The sequence below is a fragment of the Lacerta agilis genome, chromosome 17, assembly GCF_009819535.1.
Source record: "Lacerta agilis isolate rLacAgi1 chromosome 17, rLacAgi1.pri, whole genome shotgun sequence".
Lineage (NCBI taxonomy): Eukaryota > Metazoa > Chordata > Lepidosauria > Squamata > Lacertidae > Lacerta > Lacerta agilis.
The window spans coordinates 13,682,398-13,697,926 of NC_046328.1; the positions used below are offsets into that span (position 1 = coordinate 13,682,398).

The 15,529-nt window shown below is 47.3% G+C and overlaps 1 protein-coding gene and 1 gene segment (V, D, J or C); both read right to left on the bottom strand.

The window, feature by feature from the left end:
• LOC117061679 (immunoglobulin lambda-1 light chain-like) overlaps positions 1 to 15,529 on the bottom strand; it is a 332,518-nt gene that overhangs the window by 277,504 nt on the left and 39,485 nt on the right. The gene's annotated exons all lie outside the window — the stretch shown is intronic.
• LOC117061682 lies at positions 12,193 to 12,991 on the bottom strand. The segment is given in 2 exon segments: positions 12,193 to 12,794; positions 12,933 to 12,991. Coding segments are annotated over 2 exon segments (366 nt in total).

Genomic DNA, 15,529 nt, shown 5'->3' on the forward strand with positions numbered 1-15,529 from the left:
CCTCCAGCCACACCTTCCACTGGCTCTGTTTGCACTCGAAGGGTTTCTGCCTGGCAGGAACGTGCCCTTGCATTCCGCTGATGCCTCTCGCTTTCCTGGATGGGGGATAAAGGAATGTGAGAGTGTGTGTGGGAACTAGCCTACAGTACAGAGGTAAAATATCCATTCATTGCACCTTTGCCTCTGGACACACCCACCAGTGACATGGGACCCATTGAAAGCTGCCTGGGGAGGAATGAGACTCTCGAGCTGATACCTGTCAACATACCCTCCAACATTTCTCTAGTGAAAATAGGGATGTCCTATCCCAAAATAATAATTTTGTTTTTTATGCACTGCCCACCTGACTGGGTTGCCACTCTGGGTGGTTTCCAACATATATAAAAGCATAATAAAATATTAAACATTTCCTATGCAGGGCTGGCTTCAGATGGCTTGGGGGGGAAATAACTCCATACCCTCCAACTTGAACAATGAAGCCTTATTTTCCCAAAGCAGCTCTTTGATCTACAAGGAAGTTCTGACTTGAGGGTGTGCTGGGTTGGCAGATCCAAGGTCCTGCTGTGAGGGAGGGAGTGGGGTTTTAGTGTTTTCTCTCTCTTCTAGTTCCATCCAGAGTAGGATGGACTTGACAACAGTTGAAGACACAGATTATTTGAAGTTCATTTTCAGTATTCACATCTCACTGCTCTTTGGTGGAAGAGGAAAGGTTTTTGTCACACTTCCCCATTGGTTTGTGTCACCGTGGAACGCATTAGCACTGCTATACCATCTGCAACAGTAATAAACAGCCTCGTCTTCAGCCTGGACGTCGGTGATGGTTAAATAGCCAATGTTCCCAGAGCGAGAAGCAGTGAATCGATCTGGGATCCCTTCTCCCCTGCTGCTACCCTCATACTGCACAAAGCGAGGGGCCTGCCCTGATCTCTGTTGATACCAGCCAATGTAGTAGCCAGTATCACTAGTTGTACAAGAGAGTTTAACAGATTGACGTGGCGCCACAGACTCGGAGGCAGGCTGAGTGCAAATGGACTGGCAGGTGACACCTGTTTAAAAACAATTCAGAAAAAGGAACATTTTTAGTGTTGTCGAATAAATAAATATGATAAATGCAATTAGCTCTTGGTTGGCCAATGGAACATGAGATCTTCTCCACAGCTTTACCTGAGCAGTAAATAAAAAGAACAAGGAGACAGAGAAATGAAGACATGGTGGTGAGCTCTCCAGAGGAGTTTGAACTTCTGAAGAAAACTTCCTCACTCCTCTCTTAAATCCCCCAGAGCTGAAGAGCTGCCCCTTCATGCAAATATTTCCTGCGAACATAGATTACCTCTGTTGGCATTTGGAGATCCTGCAGAGCATCATGCGACATTCAGTCCAAGGGCCCAAGGGCAGATTTGCATAGAGATTTCTCAAAGCAGCAGGAATGGCCCTTAGTTCAGCCAGGATGTCATGAGACAGCCATGAAGGAACTCTGTGCTGTAAGACGTCTATCAGGAAGGGTCATGGAAACAATGCTTTTATAAAATGCAACATCTCACTTGGGAGCATTCCTAACATGGGCTGGAGAGTCTGTCCTGGTATTTTAATGTTTTATGTTTTATTGTGTTACGCCTGTATGCCTTGACCCAATAAGACCAGACGAAAATATTTCAGGCAGCAAAGTTTTCAGAAAAAAAGTCTCTTTATTGCAATAAGGTGCATTCAGTAAGCAAAAGGCAAATGCACACCCCACCTCCTGTGGGGCAAGCTTAAGTACTCTCTATGACATAGTAAAGCTCCTCCTAAATCCCTCCTCCTGGCCTATCAGAACTAATATTATAATACTGCGTTAGCAAATCAGAACATTTCCTTTGTCCGGCTGCCTTTGTCTGTTTCAAGCTGCTTTAGCCGCCAGGAGGTGCTATATGCTATTATTTCAGTGCCTAAATGCCTAGCCGTTGACCCCCAACTGCACCTGGGACCTTATTTTGGCTTCTGCTGATGTTCACAGGAAATGGCTTGGTCACAGGATGAGTTGTGGTTAGCTACCCAGACAGAGTGTTAAAAAAGAGGAAGTCTGCGGTCGGCCGTTTACTGGCATTCTGCTGAACTGCTGAACTGCTGAAACTGCTGATATGTCTAAGTTTATCTAAGAAGCTGCAATGTAAGGATTTTAGCTGGCAAAGTTGAAGCAAAGTTCAAGCAAAGTTGAATCTCTAAAATGGAGTGGGGGCATCTCCGAAATGGGGTTCAGGGGCTCGTTCAGGGGCTCGTATCTTGGTGCCTCATTTCCCCCCTTTCAATCGAGAGGAGCAGCTTGTTCTGCTTCCTCTTCAGATTGACCTACTGAGATTTCCTCTATAACTTGATCCATCCAGTGTTCAAACACCCCTATAGGGTCTTCAAAATGTTCATCAGGTTCCCATGTATCATCATCTGGTGAATAACCTTTCCATCGTACTTTGTATAGTATTTTACTATCTGTGGTTTTCATGTCCAGGATCTTCTCCACTTCAAAGACATCCGTATCATATTCATTGATACCTCTGCCGCTTTCCACTATCCCTTCTCCTCCTGCAGCCACCTTCTCCTCAGCCCCACTCACAACCGTTGCCATGTATGAGGCGAACGTTGTAATGGTGTCCTTCTCCAGTCAGTCCCTTGGACTGTAAGCAGTTGCGTGGCAACCACAGGTATATTTGGTAAGCCTGCGGTTCCTGTACATAAAAGGACTTCCCACCCCCCTTTGGTGACTCTGGGTGGCGTGTCCCCTAGTGTGAAAGCTTCAAATCTCCTTGTGACTACACTGGAGAAAGTCGAATAAGAGCCAGTGCCTCACCCCAAGTTCATTCCTCGAGGACTAAATTCTGGTTTACTGTTACAGCTGAATATGGCCCATATTTCTTATGGAGGGTGATGACATTTACTGGAGGACTGGAAGGGACTAATGAAATTAGTGTGAGAAGAATAGGATCAGTGAATATTTTACCTATTCTGACTTCTTGAGAGCAGTTGCAATGTAGCAAATAGTCAGGAATAACTTTCTAACAGTAAGAACTGTTTGGCTGTAGAATGGACTCCCTATTCTCTTTTCCAGTAAAAATACACCCATAGGTATAAAAGACTAGGCCCTCCCCCTCTGGTTCCCAACTATATACACGCAAGGGAATAGAAAGGGATATTGTTACTTTGACAAAGTCAATTTCAAGGGGTCAACAGGATTTTCCCTTCCAATTTCCCGTCCAATCCCAACAGCCTAGACCAACATTGTTCAAACCTCTAACGCTCCCAATCTATAGAGTTATGCCCTGTCTAACAACTGGTCGACAAACCACTAATAACAATGTCCTTCCGACCAATTTTCTGATGTGGTTCTGCTGGAGATGGTCTCCGTTGCATAAACTGGAGGTTTCCGGTGGCCCGTGCGTCGAGTGACAGCGTCCAGTGTGTCACAGCAGGGGCTACTTCAATTCGGTCTCCCGTGCGCTGGGCGTCCTTGCCGGTCAGACGCAGCAGGGGAGACTGGTGCACCGTGCGTTGAGTACCTACTCCTGGCTAGGCACAGCAGGGTGTCGACTCCAGGGGGTCACCTCGGCCTTTCACCGCCGTTGGGGTGGATAGGAGAACCGTGTATGGACCGTGTAAGAAGGTTGCGCTTCCACTCCTTTACCCACAAGCTATAGCCAGGCTGGAACTGATGGACTGGCTCAGCAAAGCTGCACGGTGTTTGCTCGAGGGCCCACCTGCTGAGGGAACAACAACTCACAGACACAGAGAGACAGACAGACAGATAGAGAGATTATTTGTTTGTGGAAGGTGATATGCTCTTCCACCTGTCCAGTCCAGCTGGTTTTTCACGAACAAATGGAGGTGGCCTCCCATACAGGAGCTCAAATGGTGACAGTTCAAGTCTCTTGGTGGGGGCGCTTCGAATTCGGAACAGAGCTATAGGGAGGACATCTGTCCACTTCAGTCCGGTCTCTTGGGTTAATTTGGCCAATTGGATTTTCAAAGTCCGGTTCATCCTTTCAGTTTTTTCCCGAACTCTGTGGCCTATAGGCAGAGTGCAGTCTCCACTTTATCTGAAGTTTCTTGCACACTTCCTGCACTACCTGATCGATAAAGGCTGGTCCATTATCACTCCCTATACTCCTGGGCAGTCCGAACCTGGGTATTAGTTCGGTTAGAAGTTTCTTAGTTATTTCCCTGGCTTTTTCAGTCCGTGGTGGGAACGCCTCTACCCATCCGGTCAGCGTACAAACAAACACTAGCAGATATTTGCAAGTCCTTGCAGGTGGCAACTCAGTAAAATCCACAATCAGATTCTCCATAGGGCTGTATCCCACATGTTGTACACCCGGTGGGGGTTGCATTCCTTGCTTGGGGTTGTTTTTGGCACAAAGGATACACCTCTGGGAGATAGCAGCAGTTAATTGTGAGAGGTTAGGCACATACAATTTTCTCCCGAGATGTTCCCTAGCAGCAGTGCCACCCAAGTGTGTGGACTCATGATAGTTTCTCACAATTTTGCTGGCCAAGTGTTGGGGCACGAACACTCGGTTGTCTGGGAGGAGTAGCCATCCATCTTGCAGTCGGGCTCCCTCCTGTTGTGCCCATTCTTGCTCTTCAGGAGAATATTGAGGTTCCAAGTCTTCAGTGGTTATTTCTGGGATGAGTGCAGCCATGGTTGGAGGTGGTGATTGCATAGCTGCTTCTCGGGCAGCCTTGTCTGCCTTATGGTTGCCTCTGGTGACCAAATCCTTGCCTCGCCCATGTCCTTTGCAATGCATTACAGCAATCCTCTCAGAGGCCCACACCGCCTCTAATAGACTTTCCACTTCTTGTCCATACTTCAAGGCTTTTCCATGGGCTCCCATCAAACCTCTTTCCTTCCATAGAGCTCCATGCGCATGCAGGGTTAAGAAGGCATACTTTGAATCTGTATATATACATTCGCCTTACATCCAGCTGCCAATTGCAGGGCTCTAGTGAGTGCAATTATTTCGGCCTTCTGGGCAGAGGTTCCCGGTTGCAGAGCTTCTGCCTCTACAATCTCATCGTTGGTCACCACAGCATACCCAGCCCTCCTAACGCCATTGGATACAAAGCTGCTCCCATCTGTGTAATATACAACATCAGGCTCTTTCAGGGGTTCATCTTTCAAGTCTGGTCTGCTAGAATAGACTTCGTCCATCACCTGGAGACAATCATGGTGTTCTATTTCCTCGTCGTCTGGTAGGGGCATCAGGGTGGCGGGGTTAAGGGTATTCACCACTCTTAGGTGCACTCTTGGGTTTTCACACAGCAGGCCCTGGTATTGGGCCATTCGGGGGTTTGTCAGCCAGTAGCTCCCTTTGTACTCCATGAGGGTGAGAACAGCATGGGGTACATTTACATACATTTCTTGGCCAAAGGTGAATTTATCTGCTTCTGTCACCAAGACTGCAGTGGCTGCCACGCCATTCAGCTCATGCACATACAGTTGGAAGGGTTTCTCTGGATTTGGCAATCCTGGGGCTGGGGTCTCCATTAGGCATCTTTTAATAGTCTCAGAGGCCTTTTGTTGTTCTGGTCCCCACACAAGGGGTCTTCCTTCACTCCTCCTGTACTATCATTCAGGGATTCTGGTAAAACACTGAAGCCAGGTATTTAGCACCACCCTGCATTTCCCTAGGAAGTCCCACAACTGCTTCCTAGTGGTGGGCTCTCTTATGAGACATATGGCTTCTTTCCTCTGTGATGTGATATATTGAAGCCTAAATACTTGATTTCCTTCAGATACAATTTATGCCTTTCTCTGAGAGGCTTTGTATCCTGTCTCCCATAACAAGTATAACAGTTCTTCTGTAACTTCTTTTCCTTTTCTTCCAAGTTTTGGCCATCTTTACCAATTTTTTTTAAAATCCTTGTGGCCAGAATCAAAGGGGTTTGAGTAAGCCAAGATTCAATAATCAGTTCAAGTGTTTCTGGGCTCCTTCTGCCGCCCATCGTGGCAGGAAAGTGAGAGTAGTGTTTTACTGAGACTGGCATAGCCTAGGACCTTACATTAAGAATTATATGCAGGATATTTTTGGCCAACTCTGGGGATTATCTTCAGCCCACACCCCTGGTGGAGCTTGGAGATTTTCAGGTATTTATTCTGTCACTTTTCCCAAGAGTAAATGGATGGGATTTTGTGATCAAGGCTGCCAAAAGTTCCTAAGAGTATTCTCTAGGCGCCATTAGTGACAATATGCTGGTCACTCGTGGAAATAGCTGCATTTCTGGTCCTTTGGGGACAAAATAATTTGTGCCTGTACCTTGAGGGGACGTCTCTTTCCAGTGAGGGCACTGGGTATTTGGGCATATACAGGAACTGATGGGTGAGGTGGCATCCTTCAATTTGACATTCCAAATGCCTCCCTGAACAAATCACTTGTGGCTCCCACAATGTTCACTGATTCTAGGCTTTTGGATTGTACAGGCGTGGTTATAACAGAATACTGGGCTCCCAGCGAAATATCTCTGGTTGGTCCCTCTGGGGTATCTTCCTCCAAGCCCTCTTCCTCTTTGTCCTCTTCCTCTTCCTTCTCCTCTATTCTGGGGCCATTCTCACTTCCAGTGTGTCTCCCTTTTCTACATATGACACACTGCTTCCTTCCTAGCAACTGACCTTTTCACCGGCCTCTTCCTCGGGTCAGACCCCTCTGGCCTTACCCGGGTCACCAGTCCTAGGACGCTTGTTGCTTGGCCTTTCATCCTTACATACTCCTTCAATGCCTCTTCTACTGCTTTCTTCCAAGCGGCTGACCTCTTCACCGGCCTCTATCCCGGGCCTCTGGGCCCCTCTGGCCCTCCCGAGTCGCCGGTTCCCCTTGGGCCAAAGCTGCCGCCATAACTGCCGCCTTCTCCTTCATCCACTTCCTCTTTTCCTTCTTCTCCTCCTCCCCTCTATAGTCATACACTCGCTGGGCAATTGCCATCAATTCACTCCGGGACTTTCCTTGAAACCCATCCTGCTTTTGTATCTTTGTCCTTATATCTTTAGTGGATTGTGCGATAAATGAGCTATTGACCATCGCCGCATACTCGGGGAGGTCGGGGTCAAATGGAGTCCAGATTCTATAGGCTTCCATTAACCGTTCCAGAAAATCTCCAGGGCTCTCATCTGCCTTCTGGGTCACAGCCGAGACCTTGGACAGGTCTGTTGGCTTCCTAGCTGCCCTTCGAATACCTTGTAGGAGAGTTTCCCTATATGCTTTTAGGGCGTTTCGGTCTCCATCATTGTTTGCGTTCCATTTGGGATCAGACGAGGGATATCGAGTGGGCCAATCTGTTTCTAACACTCTCTGTTCCTTCAAGTGTTCTAATGCTTGTTGATCTATCCTCCTTCTTTCCTCTGTGGTAAAAAGGGTATTCAGCAACTGCTGGCAATCTGGCCAGGTTGGTTCGTGGGCAGCGAAGATAGATGCCATTAAATCCACCATAGCTTTAGGTTTTTCACTAAAGGGTGGTGTGTGTACCTTCCAATTCATCAGATCTGTGGTGGTAAAGGGAACATACTGCATGGTGTACGTCCGAGGTGGGGGTCCACCATCGACTAAAGGTGCATCAGGTGGGGGTGGATTGTCCCATACCACCCGAAGGGGGGCAATTAGGTCTTCTGGTGGTGCTTCCTTGCACCTTTTTGCATAGTCTTTCAGTGCCTGATTACGGGCCCTGCTGTAGGCTGCCGCTGCACTTTTATGCTTAGGATTGGAGGACCTATACCGGCTTATCCTTTCCCTTAATTCTCTGAGGTCTGGGTATATTTCTTCCAGGGTTTGGGTGTTAGGGACCTTCACCCTATTCCCCTGTCCCCCTTCTGCCCCAGCCGGTGGGTCTGCGTTCTGAGGCTGTTGTACTAGGGGCGCATAAGGGGGTGGCCGCGGAACCATAAGCTCCTCTTCTTGACTGTCCAGTACTGGCGGGTGTTTTGCTAACTTCTGTACACTGCAGATCTTAGCCCTTGGTGGCAATTTTCTGCACCCTCGCAGCCAAGGGGGATTATGGTCTACAGCATCCTTCCACGTTGAGATATATGGGATCTGGTCTGGATGATTGTCAATTATAGTCCGCCATAAGGGATTAATGAGATTCTCATCAAAGCTTCCCTCGGAGGGCCAGCCTGTACCCTGTGTTGGCCAGTCTACTTCACACAGGGATCGTAGGCATTCTTTCCTCAACGGGAATCCCCAATCGTCGCCCTCTGTGGCTTCCTTCCAATGGTCCAGAAAACACTGGAGGGGAGTCCCTTTGCTGGACCCTCCTCCCATCCTGGGCTGCTGAGGTACTCCGCTCCTACCAGGGTACAATCACACACCTTTCTCCACACGTCGCTTGGCTAGTGGCACTAACGCCCCGGCCTCTCATGCATACACACAATCACTGGAGTACCTTATTCACACACCACACACATATACCTCCCAAAGTTTTCCCCTTTTTGTCCTTTCTTGCCTACCTACACATATCTATGTATCTACCTGCCCTACCTGTCCTACCTGCCCTACCTCTGCGTATATGGGTTCGCCAGAGGACCCCTTACCTGCTGGCTAATACCATACGCTGGGGAGCGATCAAGTCCCCCTTCCTCTAATTAATATAGAGGGTCAGTACTCACCAAAAGCCGGCTGTCTTCCCTGTCTCCCCGGTTCTTTGTCCGTTGCCACTCCTTGCAGGGCGGAGGGGGGTCAAGATGCCTTCTGATCCCTTCCAACTCTTAAGACTGAGGTGGTGCGCGCAAGGTCACAGGGCTGTTGACGAGCACCTGCCGCCCTACCTGGAGGCAAGGGGGCTGCCTCTGGTCGAGGGCTTAAGGCCCGATCCGAGTCACGGCACCAGAAATGTTACGCCTGTATGCCTTGACCCAATAAGACCAGACGAAAATATTTCAGGCAGCAAAGTTTTCAGAAAAAAAGTCTCTTTATTGCAATAAGGTGCATTCAGTAAGCAAAAGGCAAATGCACACCCCACCTCCTGTGGGGCAAGCTTAAGTACTCTCTATGACATAGTAAAGCTCCTCCTAAATCCCTCCTCCTGGCCTATCAGAACTAATATTATAATACTGCGTTAGCAAATCAGAACATTTCCTTTGTCCGGCTGCCTTTGTCTGTTTCAAGCTGCTTTAGCCGCCAGGAGGTGCTATATGCTATTATTTCAGTGCCTAAATGCCTAGCCGTTGACCCCCAACTGCACCTGGGACCTTATTTTGGCTTCTGCTGATGTTCACAGGAAATGGCATGGTCACAGGATGAGTTGTGGTTAGCTACCCAGACAGAGTGTTAAAAAAGAGGAAGTCTGCGGTCGGCCGTTTACTGGCATTCTGCTGAACTGCTGAACTGCTGAAACTGCTGATATGTCTAAGTTTATCTAAGAAGCTGCAATGTAAGGATTTTAGCTGGCAAAGTTGAAGCAAAGTTCAAGCAAAGTTGAATCTCTAAAATGGAGTGGGGGCATCTCCGAAATGGGGTTCAGGGGCTCGTTCAGGGGCTCGTATCTTGGTGCCTCAATTGTAAGAGTGTGATTCTTTTTCTTCATTGTCTTGTCTTATCTCTTTGTAACCTGATTTGAGGCTTTTTTTAATACAATCAAGTGGTATAGAGATATTATGAAATGAATCAGTTAAACAAATGATTGAGAAGTTCAAGAGACCCTTATTAAGGGGAAGGACACCCACTCATCAGTGCACAATAAACCGAGCTGCAGACTCTGGGCAGCCCAGTCTATGTCTTCCTACACAGAAAGGGGCTGATTGGTCCACATGCTCCTTGCATGCTTCTATTGTGCTTGCTGGACGCGGGTGGTGATGTGGGTTAAACCACAGAGCCTAGGGCTTGCCGATCAGAAGGTCATTTGCAACTGGACCTAATGGTCAGGGGTCCCTTTACCTTTCATTGTGCTTGCTGACTGGGGCTGATGGCAGCTGGAGTCCTACAACTTCTGAAAGGCCAGAGTTTCAATACCCCCGCTGTACAAAACTACTGAGCTTTAAATTATTACATAATCTTGGTGAAGAAAACATTCATTATTGGTATTTCAAAAGGCACAGTCTCTGCTGCCACCTTCTGATGATTGAGCAGCAGAGATTGGGAGGAAAAGGCACGCAGCCTGCAACAGCGACTAGAACAGTATCCCTGAGGCCTGGGTGGGAGAGCAGAAATGGCGCACCGTTCTACAGAATTGGTAACAAGGTGCCCAATTAGGCCAAAATAGTTGAACCGACTCTGAGAGCAGAGTAGAGTTGGTCTCACCCAGCTGGGTACTCAGTGCGGTATCAGGGCAGACTTGAGGGTCAAGGAGCAAGAGATCAAGTAGCCTATAGAGACTCTCTCTCTCTCTCTCTCTCTCTCTCTCTCTCTCTCTCTCTCTCTCTCTCCCTCCCTCCCTCCCTCCCTCCCTCCCTCCCTCCATCCCATTCAACTGCCTAGCAGCCTCCATATTGCCCAGGAGATTGGAACCAAAGAGACAAGAAAATAAGAGTCACTCCATTGTCTGGAGAGGTCATCTTCACATGGAGAACCTGTTTTCAAAGGAGCATAGTGTGGCGTTTGTACAGAGCCGCCCCCCCCCCCAGTTGTTTCAAGGACTATTGACCTGTACACCACTACTTTATTCCTCCACTGTCACCAATTTTGTGGGGGGAAATTCCAGGTTCCCCGGTGAAGTATTGAGTCTCAGTCAGGTAGAGATAACAATGAAGATTAAAGTTTATTTCAAACACAAACAAGTTTTAAAATATATTCGAAACGCTGTCACTCTATTCCCTCTCAGTCTTGTCCCTGTCACTAACTCACTCTGACTCCTCTTTGTCCCCCCTGCCCCCCCAAAAAAGAACCAACCGAACTAACTGTCAAAACCTCTGGGCTAAGCCTCAAAATCAGGTAGGCTCTGCCCCCGGGCTTTCTTATTGGTCAACATATTTACCCTTTCTCTCCCCCAATACAAACGTATCCCCAAAGAATGGGCAAACGACACACATAGCGATGGAAGTGTGCAGCTGTATTGAGGCAGCACAAAGTGTACACAGTTTGTGGCCCTATCAACTTTGTGTGCCGAGAAAGCACCTCTTTCCCCACACACGCACGGCCACTCCTCTAAGCCAGGCCCACTCTCCTCCAGCCACACCTTCCACTGGCTCTGTTTGCACTCGAAAAGTTTCTGCCTGGCAGGAACGTGCCCTTGCATTCTGCTGATGCCTCTCGCTTTCCTGGATGGGGGATAAAGGAATGTGAGAGTGTGTGGGGGAACAGAGGTAAAATATCCATTCATTGCACATTTACCACTGGCCCCGCCCACCCGTGACATGGGACCCATGAAAAGTTGTCAGGTGGGGAATGTGACTCTCAGGCTGATGCCTGTCAACATACCCTCCAACATTCCTCCGATGAAAATAGTTTAGCCCTATCCCATAATATACTATTTAGGCCCTGCCCACCTGACTGGGTTGCCACTCTGGCTGGCTTCCAACATAAAAAAGCATAATAAAACATTAAACATTAAAAACGTTGCTCTACAGGGCTGTCTTCAGATGGCTTGGGGACTGAATAACTCCATACCCTCCAACGTATATACTTGAGTATAAGCCTAGTTTTTCAGCACATTTTTTGTGCTGAAAAAGCTGCCCTCGGCTTATACTCGAGTGAGGCGGGCGGTGGGGGCGGCGAGAAAGAAGCCCTTTCTCTCCGCTCGTGCCACCGCTGCCCCCTCACCCCAGTCAACCATTCCTTAAGAAGCTTACAAGAACGGCGGTTCTTTACTCTCCCCAGGCAGCTTGTTCCATTCATGAACTGCTCACATAAATGCAAACTTTAGACCCCAGAAGGCAGAAAGCCTATCAGTTAAGGAAGTATTAAAACCCCACAGGTGCTCACTTTCCCTGGCTCCTGCTTAAACAGGATAGGATCCCAGCCTTCTCTGTATAACACAAGGGAACATTGTGCTGTGGGTTAAACCACAGAGCCCTAGGGCTTGCCAATCAGAAGAATGGCGGTTCGAATCCCCGCGACGGGGTGAGCTCCACAGCGGCAAAGGTGAACCGGCTTATACTCGACTCAATAAGCTTTCCCAGGTTTTTGTAGGAAAATTAGGTGTGTCGGCTTATATTCGGGTCGGCTTATACTTGAGTATATACGGTAAATTGGGACGGCCTAAGGAAAAGTGGGAGATTCCGGGATCAAATCAGAAACCAGGACGGCTTTTGTAGATTCAGGACTGACCCTGGAAAATAGGGACACTTGGAGGGTCTGTCCTGATCTACAAAGAACTTGCTTTGGGTCTGTTCACTCTCTGTTTGTGCCATGCAGTGGCGGGATCTGTGTGGATTAAGTTATCTGTATGGCCATTCATGGCCAGCTAAAGCAAATCTGCCCATGACTTGAAAACAGCTGCAAGCTCAAAGCAGAGGAAGTTCTTTTTAAGCGTTCACATCTCATTGCTCTTTGGTGGAAGAGAAAAGGTTTTTGTCACACTTCCCCATCAGTTTGTGTCACCATGGAACGCATTAGCACTGTTATACCATCTGCCACAGTAATAAACAGCCTCGTCTTCAGCCTGGACGTTGGTGATGGTTAAATAGCCCATGGTCCCAGAGCGGGAAGCAGTGAATCGATCTGGGATCCCTTCTCCCCTGCTGCAACTCTCACAGTCAACATAGCGAGGGGCCTGTCCTGGTCGCTGTTGGTACCAATAAATGTAGTTGCCGCCGGTTTCTCGAGTAGTACAGGGGAGTTTCACTGTTTGTCGCAGGGTCACAGATTCAGAGGCAGGCTGTGTCCAAGCTGACTGTGAAGAGACACCTTTGCAGGGGGAAGCAATAACAGAAGAAACAAATATGAGGACCTCAATTCAATTTCAGCATTCACAAGTAGCCACAAAGCACTATGTTTCTAGGATAGATTCAAATATCTTTGCATTGGCCTCCCTAACAGCCTTACCTGAGCAGTAAAGGAAAACAGCAAGGATGAACGGAGGGAGGGCCATGGTGAGCTCTCCAGGGGAGTCTTGACTTTCTAAAGGGACCTTGCTCTCTCCTCTCTTAAATCTCCCCAGAGCTGAAGGCTTTCCCCTTCATGCAAATGTGCTCTGTGGATATCCAATCGCCACTCCTGCAGCTTCATGTTCCTGCAAAGCATTGTTGGGCATTCAAGCAGAGGAGAATACGACAGATTTTCATAAAGCACATTTAGAATGAATGAATGAATAAATAAATAAATAAATAAATAAATAAATAAATAAATAAATAAGAAGTAGTGGGTCAGTGGCAGGAGCAAGCCCACAGTAAATCACCAGTCAGGAGATGCAAACGTTGCTTAGTTACAAAAGGTAAAAGTTTCTCAGCTGTTGGTAGGGGGAAATCATGGTTTCAGACTCTGTTCTGGTCTGGGGGGGAGGGGCTGGTTAAAGCTATGGACTGGGAAAGGCATCTGCCCATGGTAGGAGGTACTAGAAGGAAAAGTGGGTGGAGCAATGGCTTTGAATTTTAATTCTACCTACTGAGAAGAAGAAGAAGAAGAAGAAGAAGAAGAAGAAGAAGAAGAAGAAGAAGAAGAAGAAGAAGAAGAAGAAGAGTTTGGATTTGATATCCTGCTTTATCACTACCCGAAGGAGTCTCAAAGCGGCTAACAATCTCCTTTCCCTTCCTCCCCCACAACAAACACTCTGTGAGGTGAGTGGGGCTGAGAGACTTCAAAGAAGTGTGACTAGACCAAGGTCACCCAGCAGCTGCATGTGGAGGAGCGGAGACACGAACCCGGTTCACCAGATTACGAGTCCACTGCCCTTAACCACTACACCACGCGTGTCTTCAAACGTCTCTCACCTGCTGAATTACGAAATAAAAAATAAAAAATTTCTTCGAGTAGCACCTTAGAGACCAACTAAGTTTGTTCTTGGTATGAGCTGTATTACGGTTCACGTTACTCTATTGCAGAACATATTGGGATAGAAAACATTTCCAATGAGACACTCTCTGCTGCCTGCTTCTGAGGAGCAGAGATTGTGAACAAAAGGCACTTGACCTGCAGCAGGAACAAGATGGTGGGAGGTTCCAGGGGTTCCAGGGGTTTCCCAGGGTTTATCTTTCCTTTGGGCATAAGGCCCATTGGAGAGTGTAGTGACTTTATGATATATGGTTTATTTACACATATATACAACCTGAGCCTATATTGATGATGATGATGATGATGATGATGATGATGATGATGCTCAGTAAATAATAATAATAATAATAATAATAATAATAATAATAATAATAATATAGTATGCTCAATAAGGACCGACCTAGCAATCCACAGGTGGCATTTCTGCTATAGCTCACAATTCCTAAAACAGACTTCCATCTGGCAATGATATGAAATCTGAAGCCTGCCTTTCCCAAAGCAGCTCTTTGATCCACAAAGAAGTGCTGACTTGAGGATGTGCTGGGCTGGCAGGTCCAAGGTCCTGCTGTGAGGAAGGAGGTGGGACTTCAGAGTTTTCTGTCTCTTCTGTGTCAGGGAGTTTTGGAAACAACGAGCGTGGTTAATTTGAAAGAAGATTTATTGCAAGAAAAAGCAACAAAGTCCACAGAACGGCGAACTCTGCCATCCATCCATCAGTGAAGATGCTCTCACTAAGGGTTTTTTTCCGGCGAAACCCAAAGCAACCAAGCCTCCTCTTGTGACGAAATCTGTCCTGGAGGCCACCAATTAAACAAGAGCGAGAGGCAAAGTGACTTAAGTAAAGTCCCTCTTTATTTAACCCCAGAGGAGCGGAGATACTTACAACTCCCAGCTAGGTATTTTACTCAGCTCGAGGTCCCATCCCACAGAAGGGCGTTCACACTGGTCTGAAATCATGTCCTGCCATCTGCCATATTGGATGGGAGGTATAGGGAGGTTCCTTTGGGCGACAGACTCTGTCCGTGCGACTCCGGAGAAGTAGAGACTACAGACCATGTACTTCTCCGTTGCCGCTTTTATAGGGCTTTATGGAATGAACTTATCTCTCCGCTATTATGTGAGTCTCCTGGATGTCCCGAAGAACACTATACTCATTGGCTCCTCTCAGATGCCAACCCTAAGGTCACAGCTGCGGTGGCAAAGTTCTGTGCTGTCACTATTAAGCTTCGGTCCGCACAATTAGGTGGCTCCTGATCCTTCTTTTGATTTAAGTATTATAATATTCTGAATTGTTGATTTTTTAATTAATTTCTAAATTTATTCTTTTAAAGCAATGATTATTAATTTTAATGTACTTTAATTTTAATATGGCCAACCCCTTTTAGATCAAATCTCAGATCAATTTTAAATTGCATTTATTATTGATTCTGTATGTGTCTTTTGTGTGTGTGTGTGTGTGTGCTGGTCGTCGACCATAATAAAGTACTTACTTACTTACAAGAGTGGGGGCTAAGGGGGTCAGCTTCCTCCCCTTCCTCATTCCCAGACTGGGGCTTCCATAATTTTCCCTGCTCTCAGAGGTGCTAAGGTTTTGTGTCTTTGTAAATTGAGCTTCTCCTGTCATCTGACAAATGGTTTGTCTTACGTTTAAC